Source organism: Hemiscyllium ocellatum, chromosome 6, assembly GCF_020745735.1.
Source record: "Hemiscyllium ocellatum isolate sHemOce1 chromosome 6, sHemOce1.pat.X.cur, whole genome shotgun sequence".
Taxonomy (NCBI): domain Eukaryota; kingdom Metazoa; phylum Chordata; class Chondrichthyes; order Orectolobiformes; family Hemiscylliidae; genus Hemiscyllium; species Hemiscyllium ocellatum.
The window spans coordinates 13,542,479-13,566,323 of NC_083406.1; the positions used below are offsets into that span (position 1 = coordinate 13,542,479).

Here is a 23,845-nt window from a genome sequence, read left to right on the forward strand (position 1 = left end):
ACAAATAACGAAATTGTGTTGACTATCCATGATTCCTTTGTGCCTGCCTAAAAGACCATTTGTATCAGCCACTTTCCCAACAGTTCATCCATAACTGAGATTCAGCTGACTGGCTAGTGACTGTTTCATCATATACACATACAAACATTTGAATTAAGGGCAGGAGTGAGCCATTTGGTTCCTCATGGTAACGCCACCATTCAATGGCTGATCTGATGACTTCATTTTCCAGCCCACCCTCCTTAACCTTTCACCCTCTTGCTTGTCAAGAAATTATTGATTTCTGACTTTAAAATATTCAAAGGCTCCACTTCTAACATCTTTTGAAGAAGAAAGTTCTGAACACACATGTGAAAATATGTCCTTCTTTTCTCCATCTCATGTAGATGACCTCCTTAATTTTAAACAGTGAGACCTAATTCTATATGCTTCCCCAAGGAGAAATGTCCTTTCCATTTCCACCTGTCAAGATGCCTCAGGATCAGTTTTGTTTTAATCTATTTAACAGTTACTCTTTGAAATTCTTACAGGAGAGATCGAGCGAATTCTTAGAAGAGTATAAAGGAAGGAGGAGTATACTTGAGAGGGAGATCAAGAGGGCAAAAAGGAGACATGAGATAACTTTGGCAAATTAAGGAGGACCCAAAGGGATTTTACAAATACATTAAGGACAAAAGGGTAACTAGGGAGAGAATAGAGCCCCTTAAAGATCAGCAAGGTGGCCTCTGTGTGGAGCCACAGAAAATGGGGGAGATACTAAATGAGTATTTTGCATCAGTATTTACTGTGGAAAAGGATATGGAAGATATAGACTGTAGGGAAATAGATGGTGACATCTTGCAAAATGTCCAGATTACAGAGGAGGAAAGTGCTGGATGTCTTGAAATGGGTAAAGGTGGATAAATCCCCAGGACCCGATCAGGTGTACCCGAGAACTCTGCAGGAAGCTAGAGAAGTGATTGCTGGGCCTCTTACTGAGATATTTATATCATCAATAGTCACAGGTGAGGTGCCAGAAGACTGGAGGTTGGCAAATGTGGTGTCACTGTTTAAGAGGGGTGGTAAGGTCAAGCTGGGGAGCCTGATGTCGGTGGTGGGCAAGTATTTGGAGGGAATCCTGAGGGGCAGGATATACATGTATTTGGAAAGGCAAAGACTGATTAAGGGTAGTCAACATGGCTTTGTGCGTGAGAAATCATGTCTCACAAACTTAATTGAGTTTTTTGAAGGAGTAAGAAAGAGGATTGATGAGGGCAGAGTGGTAGATGTGATCTATATGGACTTCAGTAAGGCGTTCGATAAGGTTCCCCATGAGAGACTGATTAGCAAGGTTAGATCTCATGGATTATAGGGAAAACTAGCCATTTGGATGCAGAACTGGCTTAAAGGTAGAAGATGGGCCAATGGGCTGAGAAGTGGCAGATGGTGTTTAATTCAGATAAATGCAAGGTGCTGCAATTTTGGAAAGCAAAACTTAGCAGGACTTATACACATAATAGTAAGATCCCAGGGAGTGTTGCTGAACAAAGAGAACTTGGAGTGCGGGTTCATAGCTCCTTAAAGTGGAGTCTTAGGTTAATAGGATAGTGAAGAAGGTGTTTGGTATGCTTTCCTTTATTGGTCAGAATATTGAGTATAGGAGTTGGGAGGTCATGTTGTGGCTGTACAGAACATTAGTTAGGCCACTGTTGGACTATTGCGTGCAATTCTGGTCTCCTTCCTATTGGAATGATGTTATGAAACTTGAAAGGTTTCAGAAAAGATTTATAAGGATGTTGCCAGGGTTGGAGGATTTGAGCTATAGGGAGAGGCTGAACAGGCTGGGATTGTTTTCCCTGGAGCTTCGGAGGCTGAGGGGTGATCTTATAGAGGTTTACAAAATTATGAGAACCATGGAAACGGTAAATAGCCAAAGTCTTTTCCCTGGGGTCAGGGAGTCCAGAACTAGAGGGCATAGGTTTAGGGTGAGAGGGGAAAGATATAGAAGAGACCTAAGGGGCAACATTTTCACACAGAAGGTGGTACGTGTATGGAATGAGCTGCCAGAGGAAGTGGTGGAGGCTGATACAATTGCAACATTTAAGAGGCATCTGGATGAGTTTGGAGAGAAATGGGCCGGGTGCTGGCAGGTGGGACTAGATTGGTTGGATATCTGGTTGGCATGGATAGGTTGGACCAAAGGTTCTGTTTCCATACTGTACATCTCTATGACTCTAAACTTGTAGCGCAATGGTTAGCACTATGCCTCACAGCGCCAGGGTCCCAGGTTCGATTCCAGTCTCGGGTGGAGTTTGCACATTCTCCCCATGTCTGCATGGGTTTCCTCCGGGTGCTCTGGTTTCCTCCCACAGTCTCAAAGATGAGCAGGTTAGGTGAATTGGCCATGTTAAATTGCGTAGTGTTAGGTGCATTAGTCAGAGGGAAATAGATCTGGGTGGGTTACTCTTTGGAGGGTCGATATGGACTGGTTGGGCCAATGGGCCTGTTTCCACACTATAGGGAATCTAATCTAAACTGTCTAATCTTTCATCATAAAACAATACACCCTTTCCAGTTTGTCTACTAAACATTCTCTAAATTGCTTTCAATGCACTTACAATCTTCCTAAAATAAAAAGAACAGTATTCAGTTCTCCAAATGTAATCTCACCAGTGCCTTGAATTACTGAAGTGTAACCTCCCTACATTTCTATTCAATTCCCCTTGTAATAAACAATAACATTCTACTAACTTTCCTAATTGCTTGCTATATTTGCATATTGTCCTTCTACAATTCATGCAAGAAGACATTTAGATCTCTATATCTCTGAGCTCTCTTTATTCAGATAATATGCTACAATTTTTCCTTTTTTGTCAAAATAGAAAATATTACATTTTCCCACATTCTGCTCTATTGACAGATTTTTTGTTCACTCATTTTAGCTTTTGTCTCCATTTGATGTCATCTTCACAATATCTCCTACATATTTATTGTCTTCAGTAGTTTTAGCATCTAGTCTGACCTCAGTGGTGGGAAAGATGCTGGAGTCTATTATAAAGGATGAGATTACGGCACATCTGGATAGTAGTAACAAGATAGGACAGAGTCAGCATGGATTTATGAAGGGGAAATCGTGCTTGACGAATCTTCTGGAGTTTTTTGAGGATGTAACTCTGAAGATGGACGAGGGAGATCCAGTAGATGTAGTGTACCTGGACTTTCAGAAAGCTTTTGATAAAGTTCCACATAGGAGGTTAGTGAGTAAACTTAGGGCGCATGGTATTGGGGGCAAAGTACTAGATTGGATTGAAAATTGGTTGGCTGATAGGAAACAAAGGGTAGTGATAAACGGCTCCATTTCGGAATGGCAGGCAGTGACCAGTGGGGTACCGCAGGGATCCGTGCTGGGACCGCAGCTTTTTACAATATATGTTAATGATATAGAAGATGGTATCAGCAATAACATTAGCAAATTTGCTGATGATACAAAGCTGGGTGGCAGGGTGAAATGTGATGAGGATGTTAGGAGATTACAGGGTGACCTGGACAGGTTAGGTGAGTGGGCAGATGCATGGCAAATGCAGTTTAATGTGGATAAATGTATGGTTATCCACTTTGGTGGCAAGAACAGGAAGGCAGATTACTACCTCAATGGAATTGATTTAGGTAAAGGGGCAGTATAGAGAGATCTGGGTGTTCTTGTACACCAGCCAATGAAGGCAAGCATGTAGGTACAGCAGGTAGTGAAGAAGGCTAATAGCACGCTGGCCTTCATATCCAGAGGGATTGAGTATAGAAGCAAAGAGGTGCTTTTGCAGCTGTACAGGGCTCTGGTGAGACCACACCTGGAGTACTGTGTGCAGTTCTGGTCGCCAAATTTGAGGAAAGACATTCTGGCTATTGAGGGAGTGCAGCATAGGTTCACGAGGACAATTCCTGGAATGGAGGAATTACCTTACACTGAAAGACTGAATCGACTGGGCTTGTATACACTTGAGCTGAAAATGTGTTGCTGGTCAAAGCACAGCAGGTCAGGCAGCATCCAAGGAACAGGAAATTCGACGTTTCGGGCCGGAGCCCTTCATCAGGAATCAGGTATACCCTTGAGTTTAGAAGACTGAGAGGGGATCTGATTGAGACGTATAAGATTATGAAAGGATTGGACACTCTGGCAGCAGGAAACATGTTTCTGCTTATGGGTGAGTGCCGAACCAGAGGACGCAGCTTAAAAATACGGGGTAGACCATTTAGGACAGAGATGAGGAGAAACTTCTTCATCCAGAGAGTGGTGGCTGTGTGGAATGCTCTGCCCCAGAGGGCAGTGAAGGCCCAGTCTCTGGATTAATTTAAGAAAGAGTTGGATAGAGCTCTCAAAGATAGTGGAATCAAGGGTTATGGAGATAAGGCAGGGAGTGGATACTGATTAGGAATGATCAGCCATGATCATATTGAATGGCGGTGCAGGCTCGAAGGGCTGAATGGCCTACTCCTGCACCTATTGTCTATTGTCTATTGTCTATCCTTTCAATTTTTTCATCTAATTCAAGGACTCAGCATTGCTGCCTGTAGCACACCATTTGGCACATCTTGCCAACCAAAATATTTATGCATGCACCTGTTTACTCTTAGAAAGCCCATCTTCAACCCTTAGCCAATATATAACCTTCTAAATTATGATCTTTTATTTTCGGTCATAACCTTTGATGTGGCACCCTATCAAATGCCTTCTTGAAATCAAAGTATTTCTGTTTGATCGACAGCACATATTTCTTCCTCAAAAAAATTCAATAAATTGGTTAAACATGATTTCTTTTTAACAACACCAGAGACCTGGGTTCGATTCCTGCCTCAGGCGACTGATTGTGTGGAGTTTGCACATCCTTCCCGTGTCTGCATTGGGGGTTTCCTCCGGGTGTTCTGGTTTCCTCCCGCAGTCCAAAAACGTGTAGGTTAGGTGAATTGGCCACGCTAAGTTGCCCATAGTGTTAGGTGCAGGGGTAAATGTAGGGGAATGGATCTGGGTGGGTGCCTTAGGCAGGTCGGTGTGGACTTGTTGGGCTGAAGGGCCTGTTTCCACACTGTAAGTAATCTAATCTAATCTAATTTTCTGCTATAACATCTTTAATAATAGCTTCTAACATCATCCCTATGATAAGTATGAAGATACCTAGCCTGTAGTTGTGCTTTCTATTTTCCTTCCTATTTGATTAAACGAATTACATTCATTATTGTCCAATCTTAAGGATTTTCCCCCAAATCTAAGGATTTTTTAAAAAATTAGAATCAATGCATTGACTATCTCATTAGTCACATCGCAGATCCTAGAGTGAAATCTAACTTGTCAGCCCACGGTTCCACTTGCTAGTACACACTTTCTTTTACAATTGTTAATTTCCTGAGTTCCTCCCTTTTGGTGGAGTGGTGGGAATGTTTAGTGCATGTATCCCAGAGATGTTCTCTGAAACAATCTGCAAGTTGGCATCCTATCTCCCCAATATAGAGGAGACCACACCAAAAACAACAGGCATGGTGGCTCAGTGGTTAGCACTGCTGCCTCACAGCACCAGGGACCTGGGTTTGATTCCAGCCTCGGGCGACTGTCTGTGTGGAGTTTGCACATTCTCCCCGTGTCTGCGTGATTCACATTCGGGTGCTCTGGTTTCCTTTCACAATCCAAAGATGTGTGGGTCAGGTGAATTGGCCATGCTAAATTGTCCACAGTGTTAGGTGCGTTAGTCAGATGGAAATGAGTGTGGGTAGGTTACTCTTCTGATGAAGGGCTTATGCTCGAAACGTCGAATTCCCTATTCCTGAGATGCTGCCTAACCTGCTGTGCTTTAACCAGCAACACATTTTCAGCTGTGATCTCCAGCATCTGCAGACCTCATTTTTTACTCGAAGGGCTGATGTGGACTTGTTGGGCTGAAGGCCCTATTTCCACACTGTAGGGAATCTAAGCTAATCTAATGGACACGGTAGATGATGCATGTGGAAGTGCAGGTAAATCTATATCGGATGTGGAAGGATCCTTTGGGGCCTTGGACGCAGGTGTGGGCACAGGTTTTTGCACTTCTTATGGTAGCAGGGGAAGGTGTCAGGAGTGGAGAATGGGTTGGTGAGGGGCGTAGATCTAACAAGGGAGTCACGAAGGGAATGGTCTCTCTGGAACGCAGATAGAGCTGAGGAGGGAAATTAATTGGCTGAACTGGTCATCACCTTCAACAATTTCTCCTTTGAGACCTCCCACTTCCTCCAGACCAAAGGGGTAGCCATGGGCACCCACATGGGTCCCTGCTATGCCTGCCGCTTTGTTGGGTACGTGGAAAAATCCATCTTCCACAGTTACACCGGCACCAACTACCTCCTTTTCCTCCACTACATGGATGACTGTATTGGCGTTACCTCGTGCTCCCACAAGGAGGTTGAACAATTCATCAGCTTGATTAACACCTTTCACCCCGACCTCAAGTTCACCTGGAACATCTCAGACACCTCCCTCCATTTTCTGGACCTCTCCATCTCCACTTCCGGTGACCGACTCAACATGGACATCTACTTCAAATCTGCTGACTCCCACAGCTACCTGGACTACATCTCCTCCCACCCTGCCTCTTGTAAAAACACTATCCCTTATTCCCAATTCCTCCACCCCTGCCACATTTGCTCCCAGGAGAACCAGTTCTACCATCGAACATCCCAGATGGCTTCCTTCATCAAACACCACAAATTCTTCTCCTACGTGGTCGATGATACCCTCCAGCATATCTCCTCCACCTCCCCACACCTCTGTCCTCAAACCCCACCTCTCCAATTGCAGCAAGGACAGAACCTCTTCTTCCTCACTGTTTACACCACCAACCTCTGGATACATTATATCATACTCTGCCATTTCCAGCACCTACAAACAAACCCCACCACTAGGAATATATTTCCCTCCCAATTTCAATTTGCATTTCAGAGGCCATTCCCTCTGCGACTCCCTTGTTAGGTCCACATTCCCCACCAACCCACCCTCCACTCTTGGCACCTTCCCTTGTTACAGCAAGAAGTGCAAAACTTATATCCACACCTTCCCTCTCATCTCACATCCAAGGCCCTAAAGGATCCTTGCTCATCCAACAGAGATTTACCTGTAAATCCACACACATCATCTACTGTGTCAGTTACTCTTGACGTGGTCTCCTCTACATTGGGGAGACACGACACTAACTTGCAGAACTTTTCAGACAACATCTCCGGGACACACACACTAAACAGCCCCACCGTCCTGTGGCCAAACACTTTAATTCCCCCTCCCACTCCGCCAAAGACATGCAAATCCTGGGCCTCCTCCACAGCCACACCCTTACCACCCTGCCGTCTGGAGGAAGAACAGTTCATCTTCAGCCTTGGGATCAATTGGATTTCACCAATTTCCCCATTTTCCCTCCCACCACCTTATCCCAGATCCAATCTTCTAACTTGGCACTGCCCTCTTTTACTGTCCTACCTGTTCATCTTCCTTCCCATCTGCCCGCTCCACCTTCTTTTCCAACACTGATTATTTAGAAGTCTGGTTAGGAACCATTGGGGTCAATTTTGAAAGGGTTTGATGGTTGTAAGTTTACAGTGTTGTGAATATAGGGATGGGGATGTTGATTGATTCAACTGTCTGTGTGTTGTAACAAGCTGAATTGTTCTTGAATTGAAATGGTACAGACACAATAGACAGAATTGTCTCATTTTGTGCTATGATCATTTTATGACCTTGTTTGAGGTATGCCTGAGACATTCAGTTGGCCTTCAATTGAGAATATGTTTCCTGAGCAACAGTAAACCCTCATTTGAGTATAATCCTCAGCTCTGCTGTCCAATAGCTGTCGTCAATTCCCACGCTGTGCTTTAACTATTATACAATTATCCAGACTGCCATCATGGGTCACATTCGCTCATTTGTGACAACAGTAATGTCTCATAAAATCATAAAATAGAAAAGGTGGTCAATTGGTCAGCTAAGTCAGTTCTTATTCTTTGAAAAGCCTTCTAATATTTTCAATTTTCTTGGCATTTTACCATAGTGTGTATCTCGTTTGCTTCTGAAATGTACTATTGACTCTGCTTCCACTAATATTTAATGATTTCATTTCATAACCACTCGTGGTGTGAAAGAGATTTTCAGAATTCCTCCTCTGAATAATTTGCCAATTATCTTAAATGCATTTCTTGTTACTGACAAATGTGACTGTGGGATCAGTTCTTCCTTATTTACTGAACAAAATGTATATAATTTGAACTCTTCTATTAAATTTTTCCTTTGACCTCTCTGTTCAAAGGAGAACAATATTAGCTTTTCCAGTCTCTCCACAATCTCCGAATCTCCTAAAATGTAATGCCTAGAATTGAACACTAGACAAAGCCTCACTAGCGTTTTTTTGTAAGCAGCTGTTTGGTAGTACAGAAAAAAATAAACAAATTTTGTTGAAGCATTTAATCTTGTACTCATCAGGACAATTCACAAGAATATCAATATAAGGTGAAGCAATCTATTTAGAATATGAGATAAAACAGTACTGATTTGGTTGGCACTTAGACTCAGATTGGTAGAATCAATATCATGGAGAATGCTCCAGTTCGATGATGACTGAAAGTTGACTGTCAAGCTTTGTTTAAATTTAACTGAGTCAGTTGCCATGAAAAATAACCTAGCAAATAGCTATTACTTTTCTGTTGAGGTACAATGTGTGCACACGATCTTTTTATCTGTAAGGAACAAAACAAAAATAGTCTTCGTATTGTAATGATGGAATGAACAGTGTTATTCATTTGTCTAGCAATTTCTATGTTCTGGTTCTTGACAGAATGAGATTCTACAATGCAGGACAAGGTTACGCACTGGCAGCTGGAAATCTATGAGAAGAGAAATTTATGCACCTTTTCTGATGTGGAGTTTCATCATCTGCCATTATACCCTTTGATGATTAATTCAGACTGTTTCCAATAATTCTAAAACCCTTTCTTTCACAGGTCCTTTTGTCATTGCAATTAAAAAAAACAAGCATATTGTTCAGGGGAAGAAAAGGAAATTTAACTTCAACATTACGGACAGCGAGCAAATCATTGAGTTTAAGATAACTGGTTTTGTGGATCAAATTAACTTAATCTGCTCAAAGTAAGTGGAAATCAATACATATATCTATGCACATGTGAGATTTTTCTTCATAAATTACACCAACACTGAATTTAGAAAGGTTCAAATATATTCACAAAGTGAATGACTTATTACACAATTTGCAAACTGAAAGCTAAATACATCAAAAACAATTCTTCCACTGCCCATTAAAACAAATGGGCTGAAATTAATGTGTGTTCCACAGCCACTTTCCAATATGCACTGCTCTTAGACATCACTCCCAGCTAATCTGGTGATTAATACACATTAGGTGGTTATTGTGCACTGCTGTTTTTGACGGAAAATGAACAACACACGCTGGTGTCAATGTGAGTTTTGTTTTTGCTCCATAGCCATCACTTTCGGCCTGAAACGATAAAACTGGGATGTTCAATTGTAGAGCCTTTTGTATTCAGTGGAGCTATAGATTATTAACCTTCTGTTCCACAAATTTTGAATGGAGAGGTTTGTATTAGGATCTCTTAATTTAACTGTAAATAATTTATTTTAAAAATATACTCCATTGGAGCTGGACATTGCTGGCTGGGATAACATTCATGGCCCATCCCTAATTGCCCTTAAGATGATGAGGGGTATTGCCTTTTTGAATGTTACAATCCATTTTGTGGCATTAGGAAGATACTTCCAAGACTGTGACCCTTTGTCAATTATGGAGAGGTAATCTATTTCCAAGTCAGGATGGTGAGCAGTTTTTGGGATACTTGCAAGTGATGTGTACCCAAGTACCCACTGCCTTTGTCTGTCTAGATGATAGTGTATCTGGGTTTGAGAGGTGCTGTCTAAGAAACCTTTGTGAATTTCTGTAGTGCATTTTCCAGATAGTACACACTGATTACTGGTAGAGTGGGGGAAGTTTTTGGACGTCATATTTTCTTCATTGTTGGGATTGGGCACCATTGTCTGGGTCAGCATTTATTGTCCATCCCTGGTTGTCCTTGAGAAGGTGGTGGTTAGCTGCCTTCTTGAATCATTGTAGTCTATTTCCATAGTCACAACAATGCTGTTGAAAAGGGATTTCAAGGATTTTGATCCAGTAGCATTGAAAGAATGGAGATACATTTCTAAACTGATGCTGAGTGGCTTGGAAGGGAACTTGCAGATGGTGGTGTTCCAGCGTATCTGCTACCTGTGTCCTTCTAAATGATAGCGGTCATGGGCATAGAAAGTGCTGCCTAATTTCTGATGGTACTATTTGATGGAAAGGAGAGTGAATGTCAGTGGATATGGCACCAGTCAAGTGGGTGCTTTGTCCTGGATGGTGACAAGCTTCTCAATTAGTTTTGGAGCTACACTCACCCAGCCCAAGTGGAGAGCACATCATCACAAACCAGACCCTGTGACTTGTAAATGTAGAGAGGAGGTGAGTTCGAATTCCTGGCTTCTGACCTTTTCTTGTCATCACAGTATTTATGACTGATCTCTTTCAGTTTCTGGTCAATGGTAACCACCAAATGTTGACAGTGGCATATTCAATGATCATAATGTCAGTAAATGTCAAGCTAGTTATTGGAGATGTTATTGCTAGACACCTGTGTGCATGGCTTGCATAAAGATTTGTAGCTTGGATGCTGGGAAGTTGATTTGCAGATGTTTTGTCCCCTGTCTCAGTGACACCTTCAGTGCTTTGGAGCCTCCTGTGAAGTGTTGTTGTATTGTGTCTTCTGGAATTTATTTGCTTCCATTCCTGATGCTTCCGGTGACCAGTTCCAGTTGTTTGTTGTAGTGGCCAGTATATTGGGTACAGATCAATGTGTTTATTGATGGAGTCCATGGATGAGTGCCATGCCTCCAGAAATACTCTGTGGCCCTCCTCTATTTGATTTGTTTTATGATCGTTGTGTTGTCCCAGTTGAACAGCCCATTAACCGTCAGCCATGCTCGGACAACAACTCACCAGAACAAAACACCCTCCACTTATCATGCGCAAGACTAATGTAATTTACAAGATTCCATTCAAAGACTGCATGCAACATTATATTGGACAAACAGGCAGACAACTAACGATCTGCATCCACGAACACCAACTAACCACTAAACGCCACAACCAGCTGTCCCTAGTAGCCACACGTACAGATAACAAGGACCACAAATTCAACTGGGACATCACAACAATCATAGGACAAGCCAAACAGAGGACAGCCAGAGAATTTCTACAAATATGGCACTCATCCACAGACTCCACCAAAAAGCACATCGACCTAGACCCAATATACCAGTGACTACAATGAACAAGTGGAACTGGCTACCGGAAGCAGCAGGAACGGAGCCAAATAAATTCCAGAAGACACAGTACAGCAGCACGTCACAGGAGGCTCCAAACCACTGACGATGTTACCGAGACGCGGTGGGGGGGGGGGGGGGGGTGCGAAACTTCTACAAAGCAACTTCCCAGCTTGGCGAACATACCCACACTACGATTTGTGTGCATGCACATCATTTGCCATTTCGTGTTATCTTCAAAACACTCAGTGTTATCTTTAGAATTAGTTTTCAGTAATGAGAAACATTATTCAGCACAATCCCAAATCCTGCACCCATCTCCTTTTGATATACAGGGGTCTAAACCAACTGCTATTATTCTCCATTTGAGAGGGAGAACAAGCGAGAATCTCAGCTTGTTCCCAGGGCTTTGTTGATTTCACTGGGGATTGTTGCAATGTAGGGCTGATCTTCAGGCTTTGTGGGGAGGCAGTAACAGTCATTTTCTGTTGATGCACTTGATTCTTGATAACTTGATTGGTATCAGTGAGTTGCAGTTTGACAAATCCACACCATTGACCCACATCCCTGCTGACACAAAACACAAGGGGTTCAATTTCAATGTGCTGACTATCTACTGCATGCATGGCAGGAGAACCAGGAAGCCTGGTTTGCTGCTTGTTTTTAACTTGCCTCCTGTCTACACTTCGTTCCATCATGTCTCTTCGTGGAAAGGGCTAGCAGCATCCATACTCATGGACGGGTGAAAATGACAGAACTTTTAAAATTTATCTCCTTTGTGGCATCTCTTGCTGGGCCAGTATTTATTGCCTGTCCCCAGTTGCCCTTTAGAAGGTGCTAGTGAGCTGCCTTCTTGAGGCACTGCAGTCCAGTTGTTCTGGGTCAACCCACAATGCCAGCATGGAAGGAATTCCAGGATTTTGGTCCAGCAACAGTGACAGAACAGCAATACATTTCCGAGTCAGGATGATGAGTGGTTTGGAGGGAAACTGGCAGTTGGTGATGTTCCCATGGATCTGCTGCCCTTATTCATCTAAATGGAAGTGGTTGTGTGTTTGGAAGGTGCTGTCTAAGGATCATTGGTGAATTTCTACAATGCGTCTTATAGATGGTGTACTTCTGCTACTGAGCGTCGATGGTGGAAGGAGTGGATGCTTGTGGATGTGGTGTTAATCAAGTTGGCTGCTTTGTCCTGGATGGTGTTAAGCTTCTTGAGTTTAATTTGAGCTGTATCAATTCTGGCAAGTGTGGAGTACTCTATCACACCCCTGATTTGAGCCTTGTAGATAGTGTAGATTTAGGGAGTCAAGGGGTGAGTGACTTGCTGCAGGATTCCTAATCTCTGATCTCCTCTTGTAGCCATTGCATTATGTGCTAGGTCCAGTGAGTTTCTGGTCAATGATAACCTCGAGGATGTTAATACTGGGGATACAGTCATGGTAACTCCATTAGTTCATCTCTTATTGGAAATGGTCATTGCCTGGCCATTGTGTGGTGCGAATGCTACTTACCACATGTCAGCCAAAGCCTGGATATCATTCAGATCTTGTGGCATTTGAACATGAACTGCTTCAGCATCTGAGGAGTTGCAGATGATGCTGCACATTGTGCAATCATTGGTGAAAATCCCCACTTCTGATCTGAAGATGAGAAGGATAGTCAACGTGGCTTTATGCATGGGAAAACATGTCTCACAAACTTGATTGAATCTTTTGAAGAAGTAACAAATAGGATCGATAAGGGCAGAGCTGTATTCAGTAAGGCTTTCGACAAGGTTCCCCGTGGGGGACTCGTAAGCAAGGTTAGATCTCATGGAATACAGAGAGAACTCTCCATTTGGATACAGAACTGGCTCAAAGGTAGAAGGCAGAGGACGGTGGACGGTTATTTTTCAGACTGGAGGCCTGTGATCAGTGGAGTGCCATAAGGATTGGTGCTGGGTCTGCTACTTTTCATCATTTATATAAATGAGTTGGATGTTTGCATAAGATGTATAGTTAGTAAGTTTGCAGATGACACCAAAATTGGATTACAACGGGATCTTGATCAGATGGACCAATGGGCTGAGAAGTGGCAGATGGAGTTTAGTTTAGAGAAATATGAGGTGCTGCATTTTGGGAAAGTAAATCTTAGCAGGACTTATACACTTAATGGTAAGATCCAAGGGAGTGTTGCTGAACAAAGAGACCTTGGAGTGCAGGTTCATAGCTCCTTGAAAGTGGAGTCGCAGGTAGATAGGATAGTGAAGAAGGCATTTGGTATGCTTTTCTTCATTGGTCAGAGTATTGAGTACAAGAGTTGGGAGGTCATGTTGCGGCTGTACAGGACATTGGTTAGACCACTGTTTGAATATTGCAATTCTGGTCTCCTTCCTATCTGAAAGATGTTGTGAAACTTGAAAGAGTTCAGAAAAGATTTACAAGGATGCTGCCAGGGTTGGAGGATTTGAGCTCTAGGGAGAGGCTGAGCAGGCTGGGGCTGTTTTCCCTGGAGTGTCAGAGGCTGAGGGGTGACCTTATAAAGGTTTACAAAATTATAAGGGGCATGAATAGGATAAATAGACAAAGTCTTTTCCCTGGAGTCGGGGAGTCCAGAACTAGAGGGCATAGGTTTAGGGTGAGAGGGGAAAGTCATAAAAGAGACCTAAGGAGCAACTTTTCATGAAGAGGGTGGTATGTGTTTGGAATGAGCTGCCAGAGGAGGCTGGTACAATTGCAACATTTAAGAGGCATTCGGATGGGTTTGGAGGGATATGGGCCAGGTGCCGGCAGGTGGGACTAGATTGTTGGGATATGTGGAAACACATAGGCTTTAATTTAACATCACATTCAAAAAGTGGTACATCCATTACTGCAGCACTCCCAAAGTAATGCACTGAATTAGCAGCCCCATAAACTCAAACTTCTGGGTGTGATTTGAACCCATGATCTTTGTGCCCAACTCTGGCCAATTGAGCCCCTAAAGTGGGTAGTTAGTGCCCCAACTCAGGCCCTCATTCCACCATCAATTTGACATATTGTCGGGGTCTCTTGTCGTGCGGTGATAGCGTCCCTATCTCTGAGCCAGAAAAACTAGGTTTAGTCCAACCTGCTCCAGAGCTGTATTATAGCATTTCTGAACAAGTTCATTAGAAAATATCTCTAGCGCTTGGCAGGAGAGCTCTGTAGTCTGGGAGGTTTCAGCCTTCAGGCTGTTGGCCAGTGAAAGGAGGCTATATCTTTCCAGAGTCACGTTAACCGGAGGACCCACACCAACAATTCTACCTCACACCATCACCCTATTCTTCCAGCTCACTCCATCACTCATTGTGAGCCTCCTTGCTGTACCTCAATATTCTGATGTTATCTCCAAACATTGTTTTTGCCTCACCGGCAATGGCCATCACTCTGTAAGATAGCTGAGTGCAGAGTGCTGGCTTTTGATTCATCAGCAGCTCTGAGAAATTAACTTACTCCTGGAGGCAGAGGGAGGACTTGACATAGACTAATTAAAGAGGCACTAGCTGAAAACATTGAAGAGAGCCAAGTCAAATAAGCAGAGGTGGGCTTCGCCCTGAAAGTTTGGCAGTACAAGTAAAGTATAAATACCAATCCCTAGATTTAAAGGATGTGATTAAGGTAATAGAACCATCCAACTTGGATTACTATTTCAAATTAAGTTGTGAGTAAAGCACAAGAACAAGCAGATAGAAGCAATTAAAAGTTGCATTTCGGTCTGTTATCTGCAAGTTATTTTCCACATAAAGAGTGAGTAACATTTGAAATAAACTCTTAGAAAGAATTGAGAGGTGGAATTATGTACAAATGTGGACATATGGAACTTAGGAGTAGGACATTTGCCCATCAAGCCTGCTTCACGTTTCAATATAATCACTCTTTCTCAACACAATACTCAGACTGTCCCCCAATATGTCTTGATACCTTTAATGTTGAGAAATCTTTGGAACTGAGTAAGAATTATGTGGACACTATATTTGAGAATTATAGTGCCTCAATGGATAGAGGAGCTATAATGGGTTGAATTTTTTAAAAAAAACCTTCATTATCTTAGAACCATGGAGTCATACTGCACAGAAACAGACTCTTCAGTCCAACTCGTCAATGCCGACGAAGTGTCCCAAACTAATTTAGTCCCACTTGCCTGTATTTGGTCCATATTTCTCTAAACCTTTCCTATTCATGTACGTGTCCAAATGTCTTTTAAATGTTCCATCTGTACCTGCATCTATCACTTCCTCTGGCGGTTTATCTCATATACGAACCATCCTCTGTGTGAAAATGTTACCCCAGGTCTCTTTCAAATCTTTCTCATCTCACCATAAAAATATGTCCCCTAGTTTTGATTTTCCCCCACCCCCCACCTCCCACCTCCAGAGATCTTTGCTATTCGCCCTATGTCTCTCATGATTTTATAAACCTCCTACCCTCCAATGGAAAACATCCCAGTCTCTCCAGCCTGTCTTTATAACTCAAACTCTCCAATCCTGGCAACATCCTGTTAAATTATTCCTGAACCCTCTCGAATTTAATAATATCCTTCATATAGCAGGGCAACCAGAATATCTCCTTAATCCAGGGCACTTGGTTTAATGGACATTTTGCAATGACAGTGAGTCTCTGTCATTGTGAAAATGACAGATGAGCTTAAGAGTTAGAAATCCTGGCCTGAATGTAGCAGCTATGATTTTTTTATTTAATTTTTGGGCGATATGGTATGTGAACATGTGAGGGTCAGGAATGGTACTTGTGAGCCTAGTTGAGGTTGCTGTAAATCAGCTGCTGGTTGCACTTCTGCATGAATTTAGTCACCTGGGTATCTAAAAAACAAGTGCTCAGATCTTAGAGGAGAAGGTCTGAACGTTGTGGATTCATCTGTATAGCCGGAGTATCCTTCCAGAGAGGCAAGGTATCCTTTGACTATAATTCAGGAACATCATTTGTTGAAGCTTTTCAGCCACTAAGGGAGGTCAGCTTGCATCTGGGAGAGGTAAAGTATCTTTGGGATTGCTAAAAGAAGGAAAAAATGTGTAAAAAAAGACACATAAATTATTTGGAACTATGAATTGTCAAGAAGAACTGTCAAAAGCACCATCCAAATGTCAAGTGGAACAGGAGAGCTGTCAAGCTGCCAAGCTTTGTAAAGATATGAAGGTGCCGGTGTTGGACTGGGGTGTACAAAGTTCAAAATCACACAACACCAGGTTAGAGTCTAACAGGTTTATTTGGAAGCACTAGCTTTTGGAGCACTGTTTCTTCATCAGGTGGTCCGGATGAAGGAGCAGCACTCCAAAAGCTAATACTTACAAATAAACCTGTTGGACTCTAACCTGGTGTTGTGTGATTTTAAGCTTTGTAATATTCTTGCTGTTTAAATCTTTGGTGAGAAAGTCTGGAGTGGTAAACTAAAATGCTTCATATTTAATCAGTCTGTTGATGTAAGCCTGATGGCTATCGTTACTGGACGCCTGGCATGAAAAAAATATCAATTATCAGTAGCATGCCTGCAATTTCACAATCTGATCAGCAACTATAAGTTGTTGTAGAGTCTTTGAAGTGGGACTATGAATTCTAATGGATGTTATGAAAAGTGATATACATTCAAATGATGTTTATGTTGTTATAAGGTGTGATGTAGATAAAGAAATGTAAATGTAATACATTTTTGTTTCAAGAATGAGTATTTTCTTTAAATGTTAAAGCCATTTGGAATTTTATTATAATTCATCCCTACATGCAAGCTGGAACCTGCCTATAGTGGATATTGAGTGAACTGGCATGGTAGGTGGTGGGAAAGACTGGTGGTTGAGGTGACAAGGCTGGGCATCACTTGGCACTAAATTATCAAAAGGGTAATAGAGGTTTGCCAGAGAGAATAGGCTAGTATAGGCACCATAAAGGGTCATGGGGATGACCAACCCGGTATTAGTTGGCATAGGACTATAAAAGACCTTTGGGTGACAACAAGACATGAGGTAGCATGTGTCATAACATGGGGTAAACTCTCCTGCTTAATTTAAACCAGAAACACAGAAAAGAAATATTCTGTGCAGTAATCTGTGAAAATTCGAGAGGCCAAGTACTATTTAAAGTAAAAATTAGCAACTCTATTTCTTAAAGTATGACAGAGAATGATTACCTAACAATTATTTACAACTCCTTCCTCTAACCTATCTTTTACCTTCCCTTTTATAATATTAGTCTGATTAAACCCCGCTTAAGATTTACAAAAAAAAACTTATCACAAAACCAGGCAGCTTTCCATTCTTCTCTGCATTCTTGTCTTCTTTTTTTCTTCTTGGGGATTTTACTGATTGATATAGGTACCTTTAAGAGAGCAATTCTCTGGGCAGTTTGCATATGGCGTTGCCTTGGCAGTTCTTCTCCCAACTGTTCAATTTTTGTCAGTCTTATACCCCCCCCAAAGCATCGGATTGTGTCATTGGCTTTTAAGATTGGCAATATACAAAATTCAATCTTGATTGCAGTTTGTTATTTTTTGGGTTATAATTTAAACTGATTGGCCTATTTCAAATCTGTTTTTTGTCTCCAGGTAATCAACTACACTAGCTACCCCAGTAGCTGGACCATATGTTACATTGTGTTTTATTGAGAACACTTGGCGGTGTCACTGCTAGCTTTTAACTCTCTTAAAGGAACAGTACACCCAGATCTTCATAACATATGTGTTGGTATGGAAAGGAAATGGGGAGTATGTGGAGGTGGTGAAGTGGTGTGAAGGGTGAGGGCTGGAGGAATTTTTTCTGGCTTTTTTTTCAGATCTGAAATAGAGTGCTGAGGAAAGCTATCCACCAGTTCATCTTAGTCCCTGGCAGACTCCCCACTTGCTCCACACTCACCTGCTTCCCTATACTTAAAGACTAAAAGCAAATCAGTTTCTTAGCAGCAGCAGCAGCAATCAAAATATATACATCAAAGCTAATGTCAAACATTTTGCAACAGAATGTATATGCAACAAAATGTATTTGCCAAGTACTTTTCTTTTAACATTTTTTGAATAACTATCTGTTCTTTTCTAAGACAAAATGATTCACTTCCTGAAGGCGTTGAACTGATCGAAAATAAGCTCAAATTTAAAGCACCTCTGAAAGAATATTATGCTGGAATGTATATGTGCGAAGCATCTTATCAACACTGGACAAAGAAAACACATTGGGAAATTGAGATCACTCCAGCTAAAAACCAATGTATGTATTTATATTTTACTAAGAACAATTTTGTTTGATCCAGGATGGCTTGGGTAGAAATCAGAGGTCTCTAGGACCCTAACATAAATTGATTCTTTCTATGAACCAAGTAAACATTGTATTTGTAACATTATCATATAAACAAAAACCTACATTGAGCGTCCACTTGAAAAAAAGTCAAGGCACCACATGCAAAATTCAATCTTTAAGGGTTTTCCATGAAGGTTTCACCATTGACAGGTTTAGTTTTCTCGTAAATGCATCATTCTGTCGAGCAATGTTTTTACAGCTATGATATGGGATAACCCTGTTAAAAGTGACAGACCGTTGTGTCACTAACCTAATTGCAGTATGGATTACTCTTGACAATAACAGGCTGGATTTTTTTTTGCAAAGTTGGAGAGATTGTGTGGGCCTTTACAAATAGCGCATGGTACACAATTTTGAGATTCCTTGTAACCCAAGTTTTGCTAGTGTACGAGAAGAGTGTGGGAAATGTAACAGCACATGCATTCCAATCTTAGCAGTTCCTCTACTGTGGTAAAATCACCTCAACCCAATAATTTCAATGACGTTGAAGCAGCTTCCCCTGGATTTGTGATTGACAGTCTCTCAGAGAAGTCATGAACAATAGACTAGATGCTGGAAGCTTCTGACAGGTAGTTTAAAAAGCTTTTACCCATGTGCACAACCCCCACCCTCCAACACTCCTTTTACTCTCCACACCACCATCGGCCCTACACCCATCCTGATGACCACTCATACACCCCATGCCAACTTATGAACATCACCCATTCCCAATGTCCCCCTAAAGTTTCTATTCAAACTCAATCCCTTTTCAGACCCTGTATGCTCTGTAGAGAACCAATAAACCCTTCAGTGATAATGACAAGAGCAGAAAAGCTTACAAAAACAATTATTTATCACTTTCTTTTGAAAAGCTGTCGCTACCTGAACCCTATTGAAAGTGTGAATCAACTAAACTCTTAAAATGTCACCTATATAGAAACAATATAAAGTTGACAGTCCTTACCTTGTGCAAATAAGCATCGAACTATTGACAAAATAGATGCAAGAATGAAAATCTGTTAATTAAGCAATGTTTTCCTTTACATGCATCCCTTTCAACAATTCCTGGGCTGCCGACTAAACATGCACCTTCACCAGCACCCCCCCCGTCCCCTCTGGAGTGAAAATCCCACCAATCAATATCGTTTTTCTTAAGGCCAACTCAGTAAGCTGGGATTTTTCCCAACTTCTGCTAAAAAGATCAAAATCCAACCAAAAGCATAAGTTCTGACCAAAATAGCACTGCTGTAAAACTTGCTCCAAATTGTCTCAGATCAGGTTGTGACGCCTGTTTGCAAGCATTATATTTTTGAGGCACCCTTCAACAAGAAATCCAAGCAGGCTGAAAAACAGAAATTGTCGGAAAAGTTCAGCAGATTCTGTTTTTGTTTCTGATTCACAGCATCTGCAATTCTCTCAGTTTTTATCCAAGCAGGTTGCTGGATAATATTTATTTAATTGATGTTGGGAATGCTAACTCGAAGAACGATTGGGTTAAAGTTGCATTGCAATTTTTGAAGTGACTTTTTAGTAAGCCTTTGAGAGTTGTTTAGTGACTCCATAGAGAAGCTGCATTTTTTGTGGACTTAGTATCGGAGACATCATTACAAAAACAAAACAGAAACACAGTGACAGTCTTAAGGAATCTAATACATTTACACAAGAGTTACCGTAAGGCTCAAAAGCAATATACGATATGATGCACCAGTGTGTACAATCCTTCCATCCCAAAAACACTTTATAGATATGAGCGTAAAAGTAAATCATAAAGATTTTAGGTGCTGACTTTGATGAATCAGGACATAAGGACTGAGATAAATTTCATTCATCTTTTTTTGGCCCACTGTCTATCCCAGTGAGATGCTCTGCCTACACTCCCGAACTATTCACCTACCTTATTGTTGGTGATTGATAACATTAGAACATAGAACATTACAGAGCAGTACAGGCCCTTTGGCCCTTGATGTTGTGCCGACCTGTGAAACCAATCTGAAGCCCATTTAACACACTTTATTCCATTGTCATCCATATCTTTATCCAATGACCATTTAAAAGCCCCTAAAGTTGGCAAGTCCATTACTGAAGCAGGCAGGGCATTCCATGCCCTTACTACTCTCTGAGTAAAGAATCCACTTCTGACATCTGTCCTCTATCTATCAGCCCTCAATTTAAAGCTATGTCCCCTTGTGCTCACCATCACCATCGAGGTGATAGTGACATTTTCCCTGATTATCTGCCTGACTCATTACGAGTCTTACCACCTTAATTTGCAATGCCAATTCCATTGTCAAACTATAATTTCCACTTACACATAATAGCTATTTTTCAAACATTCAAATGGAAATCGCCCTCTAAACCACTCAATGAATTAAATTTTGTATAGCTCAGAAGTGGTCCCATTGACTGCTTTGATTCCTGTGGCTATAAACATGGCCATTTCATGGGCAGTCCAAATATGTTTTATTTTTGCAGCTTATCCAATGGATTTTGTCAAGTATATAACAATATTACTCCATCCTTGAGATGAATCAATTTCTCTTGCATCGCATACTCATTTAGTCTAACATTGATGCTTTTGAAAAGGATGGAAGCTGCTGTTAAATCTTGGGCGATTAAATTAATCACCATCTGTCAAGGATTGGCAGCTTGGATAATCTGATCTGTTTCCCAAGGAAATATTTGCTCTCTTCAACATGCTGTTTATCTGGTTCTAAGTTTTGGAGATTTTGCATTGGACTTTATCCATCTTAAATCAGAATCAGAAAAGGCGGCTATTAGGGCCATTGTGCCTGTGCTGGCTCTTTTCCTGAATTTCAGAATAGGACATGAGGTCATGGACAACATCTTAATTGTAATGCTGACTGAGGTTGACTTTGAAGTGCTCTTTTAAAGTAAAGCATTCATAAAGTATGAGACTGCTACGTGGTAGTCGTAACTTACCTTATAATTTTCTCCCATTCAAGGACATACCAATTTCCTTTTACTTATAAATCTCCCGACACCCTTCCAGGCAGTGGTTTTGAGCTCACATTAGTGTACTGTGCAAATTGACTCCTCACATCTTACCATTTTTTACCTATTATCTTAAATTATGTTCTCTAGTTACGAACCCCTCAGTCAGTATGAACAGCTTCTGCTGATTTATGCCATTATAATACTTATTTTTTTGTTCCTTCAATGACATTCACCTTCATCTCTTTGCTTTAAAAAGAACAAGCTCGTTACTTCTAGACTTTCTGCCCACCTGTAGTCCCTTATATTTCATAAAAAGATGAATAATAAACCATGTAACTGACTTTATTCTGTATGAAAACTTTACTCTCTCGATGGCAGTCTTATCTTATTTCTTTTGAACTTTTAATTAATGTGACCACCAAAATGTGTAGGTTGAATTTTATTAAATTCTGGCTCCCTGTTCCTTTGCCATTGAAAATGTTCTGTTCTTCCTTTTTATTGGAACTGTTTATTTGAAGAATTCTCCTCTATCTTGCAAGCAGTTTTTTTCTTTGTCCAGCCCTATTGCTCTCAGAAGATGACTGAGTACTATTACCCCAGTAATCTTAACATAGATCGAAAACTTTTGTTCTGAGGAATGGACTTTTTTTTTAAAAAAGTAATTCCCAGGATGTGAGCATTTCAGGCACTACTGCACTTATTGCATGTTGCTTTGTATCCTGGGAAAGTTTCCATACATTTTCTTCTTGCAACACTACTTTATGAATGCTTTGTTAGGTTACTTTAAAAGAGCACTTCAAAGTCAACCTCAGGTAGTATTACCATTAAGATATTGTCCATGGTCTCACATCCCATTTTGAAATTTGCAAAGTCAGATAACCCTAGACTATTGAAACATGACTTCCATGAGTGAAATTGCTGGTTGAGATCGAGGTGGAGGGACATCTGCTGTACTGAGTCAATATTTGCATCAAGACAAGTTCTATAATTCAACCCTCAAAAACTGCAACAAACACTACATTGGACAAACAGGCAGAAAACTAGCCACCAGAATGCATGGATATCAACTAGCCACAAAAAAAATGACCCACTCTCACTAGTATCCTTACATACAGACGAGAAGGACACCACTTTGACTGGGACAACATATCCATCCTAGTACAACCAAACAGAGGTGTGCACGAGAATTCCTAGAAGCATGGTATTCCACCCTGAACTCTATCACAAACACATTGACTCGAATCCCATTCACCACTCCCTGAAAAAAGAACAGGAAATGACATCACCGCAGGAAATGACATCACCAACCTAAGGAAACCTAAGCACATAAATAGAAAGCAGGCCATGCCACCAGTGCTTGATCCGGAGGCTCACTGATAATATAACTTTGTATGGTGACAAACCATCTGAAAACGAACCTTCCAGCTCAGCAAGCAAACCTACATCCGTATTGTAGCTCTGGCAGAAGGAATGCATTGGAAATCAAATCCAGCTTTTCCAATGGCTATACTAAAAGTGTAAAGACCTTATTCAATCACCAAAAATGGTAAATTTGTTTATTTTTATTACTGTGAGCTAGGACTAAAGAGGCTTTTCAATAAATTCAAAAATAACACATTTATTACAGGCAAATTTAATTTTTAAACAAATGGCAAACTAGTTTTTTTTATTCATTCATGTCACTGGCTAGGGCAGCACTTATTGCCTGTCCCTAATTGCCCACAACCACATTGCTGTGGGTCTGGAGTCACATGTAGGCCAAATATTCATTTCCTTCCCTAAATGACATTATTGAACTAGATGAATTTTTCCTAACAATTGACGATGGACTTCAGGTCATCATTGGACTTTTAACTCCAGATTTTTATTGAACTTAAATTCTACCACTTGCCCTGGTTAGATTCGAACCCAGGCCTGCAGAACATCACCTAGGTCTCTGGATTAACAATCCAGTGATAATACCACTAGACCTTCACCTCCCCAGCTTATCAGTCAGATAAGTTACTATGTAAAATAAACAAATCTTTGTTTAATGCCAAATACACAAATATTCATATACTCACTTATGCAGAGGTCTTATGAGAGGAAAGGAAAGGGAAAACTGTAAGGAACGAGAGCCCAAATTATATTGGTAGAATGAGTTTGGTTCCAAGATTCTTCAGTTTCATGTAGACAATACTGGTGGTTCCAGAATGATGGGAAAAACTGGAACAGCCATATAATACTGTGGTAACTAGACAATATGAATT

General features: G+C 41.2%; 1 protein-coding gene across 2 annotated transcripts in view; it reads left to right on the plus strand.

Annotated features, from left to right (window-relative positions):
* Positions 1 to 23,845, plus strand: part of LOC132816640 (uncharacterized) — a 62,873-nt gene that overhangs the window by 12,510 nt on the left and 26,518 nt on the right. For both annotated transcript variants that reach the window (XM_060826466.1, XM_060826467.1), the window contains exons 4-5: positions 8,983 to 9,127; positions 18,406 to 18,572. In XM_060826466.1, coding sequence (XP_060682449.1) covers positions 8,983 to 9,127; positions 18,406 to 18,572 — 312 coding nt within the window. The remainder of the gene's footprint in view (positions 1 to 8,982; positions 9,128 to 18,405; positions 18,573 to 23,845) is intronic.